The 5,169-nt window shown below is 31.2% G+C and overlaps 1 protein-coding gene across 1 annotated transcript; it reads right to left on the bottom strand.

The window, feature by feature from the left end:
• Positions 1 to 2,869: 2,869 nt before the first annotated feature.
• Positions 2,870 to 4,700, bottom strand: LOC131160984 (uncharacterized). The gene is made up of 2 exons (XM_058116850.1): positions 4,439 to 4,700; positions 2,870 to 3,012 (listed from the first exon to the last, which is right to left on the bottom strand). Exons 1-2 carry the CDS (start codon positions 4,698 to 4,700, stop codon positions 2,870 to 2,872), a joined length of 405 nt encoding a protein of 134 aa, XP_057972833.1.
• Positions 4,701 to 5,169: the final 469 nt, after the last annotated feature.

Raw genomic sequence — 5,169 nt, 5'->3', positions numbered from 1 at the left:
TACACCTGTAGCACTCACCCAGATCCTAAATTCTGAAAATCTTACTTCAACTTTAGATGTTCAATATTTTAGCATTTTTAAATTAATACTAATTAAATGATAATAAGCATCTTAATAACCCCCTTATCCCAAATTTGGGGTTATGCCGACGACGACCCCACGAGAATTTCGCTCTGCTGGACTTATAGAGAATTATCCCTAAATTCTCTTGGTGGTGTCCGATCGTCAATTGAGTTTATAATTTGCAAGAAATTGAGGAAAATGGGGAGATTTGGCTTACCCCAAGAGTTATGCCTACGCCGCTCCTACCATCAATCCGCTCTGATAGAAATGATGGCAGCAGAAAATAGAGTCCAATGGTATCTTCTGATTTTCGATCGGGCGAGAATCTGTCACGAAACTAAGGAGAGAGGGAGAGAAAACAAGGAGTGAGAGAGAGACTGTCGGGGGGCTCTCTCTCTCTTGTGCAGCTTCATCTTCAAGCCTTCCTGAAGGATCTAATGCTTGAGGAAGGTATATAATAATAATAATAATAATAATAATAATAATAATAATATTTAATTAATATTAATAATAATATATTTTATTAATAAAAAATAAAAATAAATTTTTATTATTATTTTTTTCTTTTTTTAATTAATTTAATTTAATTAATTATTTATTTATTTTTTTAGTCATTTTTGGAGTTATTACATCTACGCATATATGTAAATTTATGTAAATGTTACAATTTATTAAACAAATTATATTGCGAAGAAAATGTTATATTACACAAATGCCCTATTTGTCAGATAAAGTAAATTAAGTGAACTGTTTAATTTCACTAAAACTCATGTTAGCCACACTGACAATAATTTATTCCGTCTTACTGGAGAAGTGTCTCACCCCATTAAATATACAAATTTTCAAGACCTTCAGGAAACCGAGTCTAGGAGCTTTAGGGCAGGACCTAGACGAACTAGTTGAGAGTGAGTAGTGTTGGGACAATATTTTGTTTATATCTAGTTGTTTTGGTTATTTGGGGTTGTCATACATTTTTGGGGAGATGCCAATATTAAGGTTGAGAGGTAGTACTCTGGTATGCATGGTTGTAAAAGTATATCTTGCTTCCCTTGGTTTGTATATTTGAATTATCTACGAAATATTAGTACTCCCGGCCCCATTAAGTTCAGGACGTTACAGTTGTGATTTCTGAGCTAACTTATTTAATATGAAAAAATATATCTATAGCATAATTTTCGAGTCGTTACATACGACTTTCTATTTGAGATAATAGCTTGGTATTTAAGTGGAGAATGGTAGAAGGGTAGACCCATTACCTCGATAGATTACAAAGGACCTCGGACACTATTATTTAAAAAAAGTAGTGCAACCATTTAATAAATAATAATAATGATAGTAATAGTAGTAGTAGTAGTAGTAGCAGCAGCAGCAGTATACCATCATACATATGTGGATGAAGTTATATTGTTTGCAGGACTTTTTTGGGTGCTAAATATTATTTGAATCTACAAAATTTGCATTTAACTAGTATGAGTCAATATCAACTTTCATCCCATATTTTCCTCATTGTTTTGAAAATCTACCCATAGATGGGGAGGAGAAAGTAAGGGAAAGAGGCATTAACTTGGTATTGAAATAGGCTATAGCTAGTCAAGTGAGGGTAACTTTTTTATTTTAAAAATATAATTACAATTTTTTTGTCATTTCATAAATTTTTTTGTCATTTTCGTAAATTGGGAATCTGGTACTCACATTTTGAAAGGAATATAAATTTAATTATTAAAGAGATTTGCAAAAGATGTACCATTTTCGAGAATGAGATTTGAACCAAATCTTATATTCATACGATTATTGATTAGTCATTGTTAGCACTTAAAGGCTGAGGTACCCTACTAGTGGCCTCCAATAGTAAACTACGCCCTAGCCCCCCCTTCTACTTCTACCCCCAAAATTCGCCTCCCTCCCTTTCAAAAGTTAAGAGGACCCTAAAGACAGACCTTATATTTGGATTTGTATGAATTTGGACAAAGTATAATGTAAAAAGTATTTTAAATTTTATTCAAATTCAAATTTAAGATCTGAAATCCATGCTTTGAAATATAGCGTTAGGGAATTTGAACCCTGAAAATTTTTCTATAAGTGTTAAGATATGAACCATTGAGTCAAAGCTTAGGTTCATCACTCTGATTAAATTAAAGTCTTGTTCTAGTTAAAGTAAAGGACTGGAAAAAAGACTTTAATCGAGATAAAGTCTATCTTATTTAGATACATAATGCAAATGATTTTAATTGACGTGTGACTCATGAGTCTTACTCTAACTCCATCTCTTGTACACAATCCTATCAAAGTAGAAATGCTACCATTATTGATATAAATTAAAATCTAAATTTGAGTTCTATTCCCAAACACAGGATAAAATCATATGGTTTCCAGTATTCCTAGGAGTAAAATGTATTAAACATTATACACGTAATATTAATTTAAAAGAAAATAATTCAAAAGCTTCTGTTATTCCATCAAACAAAATGAAGTAGATCAAGTGAAACCAAACAGAATGAAGTCAAATTTATTACTCAATTTTTCATACTAGTTCCATTTAAATTTTCATTCCACATAATTTTTGTTGAATCGATTTGGTGAACAAAATATGACATAAGAACAAAAAAAGTGTAAACTACATCGACAATCAATAACTCGCGAGCTTTTCAAAGGCACTGAAATCTTTTAACAAAACAAAAAGTGGCATGAAAGACAAACAAACATAAATAAATTAAATGACACTCTTGAAAAACATTGCTATAAAAATTTTAAATGGCTCCCTCCCTCTCTCCCAATTTTAAATTTATTCTCTTGTTTTATTGAGATGCTAACTTTTATTTGTGTTCTTCATCTCCACAGCTGGTAAGAAACCAGTCTGAGTGCCATCAGTATCAGTGTCAATGCTCCCTTCAATTGTCAATCCCTCAATCCTTGCAGCAATTGAGTCGCTTTTAATTCCTATGTTTACATCTGTGCAAAGGAAAAAATGAAAAAAAATAAATAATTAAATTAAAAGATTCATGTAAATTTAAAATGAAATTAAATAAAGGATTATTTTGCAATAATTTTTTTTATTTTCTTTTTTCCCGAGGATGTGAGAACTGTATATCATATGATTTGTAAAAAAATAAAATTAATTTTAATTTTGAATTTTATAGAAAATGGAAGGAAATTCGGGGGCCAAATAAATAAATAAATAAATAATCAGAATGTTTTTATTATAAATGAATTGTACATACATTCACTCATTACATATTAGGGGTTGAAAAATAATTTTGCACTTAAAAACTTGGGCCATGTTAGTTGTGAAAATTTTGATTCTCAAACTTAAATTGAGCAATTTTTTTTTTTTTCAAAATAAAAAATAATCTTTACCATAACAAATCAACATTATTTCCAAACTAGTTATCCAATTAAACTATTATTATTATAGTAAAATAATTAACCCTAGATCGAATCCTTCAACTCAAATATATTATGTTCAATTTTATAAGATCGACTATATATTTTAATAGACACTCTGGAATGAGAACTTTGCTTTTAATATTAAACAAAATGTGTGATGATCGTGAATTAATAGGTGTTTTACCAAATTGATCACCAGTCCAAATTTAAATTTCGGTAGTTATCGCATATTTTTTGAGAAAGGACTATGATGCAATATAGAACTCTGAGACTACTTACATATAGGGGTGAGCATTTCCCCTAATTAACCGACCGAAATTGGTTGGTTTGGTTCGGTTAAGAACACAAGATCAGTCGGTACAGTTATGGTTTTACAAAGTTCGGTTAATTGGTTCGGTTAAGAGGAATGTTAATTCGGTTAACCGAAATAATTGATTTAATAATTAATTAAAATTTAATATAAATTAGTATATGTTAGTTTGTTAATATGTTCATTAGTATTTGGTAAAAAAATCTACAATTATATTATGTTTTTATTAATTAATTTCAAATTAATTTGGTTAAATTCGATTAACCAAATTACCCGAAAAGGTAATTTGGTCGAATTCGGTTAGGTGAGGCCCCTCTATTCGGTCGATTCAGTTAATAGTTCTCATTAACCGAAAATTTCAATTAATTCGGTTAATTAACCGAATTTAGCCGAATCGACCGTTTGCTTACCCCTACTTACATATGGAAAAAAAATTTCGGTATAGTCAAGTAGCAAGAAATTTAGGGTTTGAATTTGGAAAAAATTGTATATAATTTCATATCAAGTTTTGTCGAAATCTCCATTAATTTAAATTTGAAATTTGATAATAGAGTTATGTACCCCATTTACTATAATCATAAAACAAAATATACAAATCGATTATGCCATGTAATTTTGATAGTAGGAATATAGTATCTTGAGGCATGTAAGTCTTTCTTTAGTATATATATATATATATACCTGGATTGGAGAAGAGCCAAAGAACGAGAGCGCAAAAGATGAGAACGAGGGGGATCACATGGACGGCATTCTCTGCAAACTTGGCGCGCAATCTCTCTCTCTTAGCAGCCTCCGAGATGGCGCCGGGGAGCGGGTCATGGAGGGGCAGCAGCTCCTTCCGCCCTTCATACGACGGCGTCCTCATCCATGCAGATGAAGGTGGTGGCGCGTGCAAGTAGTAGTCGTATGCCGAGACGCGGCTTGTGCTCGACGATCGTTGCATCTTTGCATCAATCTAATAATAATAATAATTAAGAAAATAGGAAAATTTATGATTTTTAATGACTATATGAGTAGGAAAGGTTGATTTATGAGTGTAAAATGAAGGGGCAAGAGATAGATCATATGCAATACAAGAGATCTTGAAATGAAAGAAAAAGTGGGTATAAATCAATAAGAGAGAGAGAGAGAAATATGATGGCCGAATTCGATGAGAGTGGCTTTCGAATTGGGAAAATTCGCTTGCGATTTGTTCTTTGTTTTGACTTATTCTTCATCTCTTTAGTGTTTTCGGTGAGGTGATAGTTTGTGATGGTTGAACATCTTAACCAGAAATAATAATTTTTATTCATCAAGAAATTTGTGACGTATCATTCTTAATTGGCGTGAACATTCAATCAAATTAAAGTTCTGTCCAAATCATTACAAAATATGTGATAGTGTCATTTTGAATTGGTCAAACATATATTCAA

The sequence above is a fragment of the Malania oleifera genome, chromosome 7 (genome assembly GCF_029873635.1).
Source record: "Malania oleifera isolate guangnan ecotype guangnan chromosome 7, ASM2987363v1, whole genome shotgun sequence".
Lineage (NCBI taxonomy): Eukaryota > Viridiplantae > Streptophyta > Magnoliopsida > Santalales > Ximeniaceae > Malania > Malania oleifera.
The sequence above is the reverse complement of the archived record's forward strand: the minus strand, read 5'-3'. Positions and strand labels throughout refer to the sequence as shown.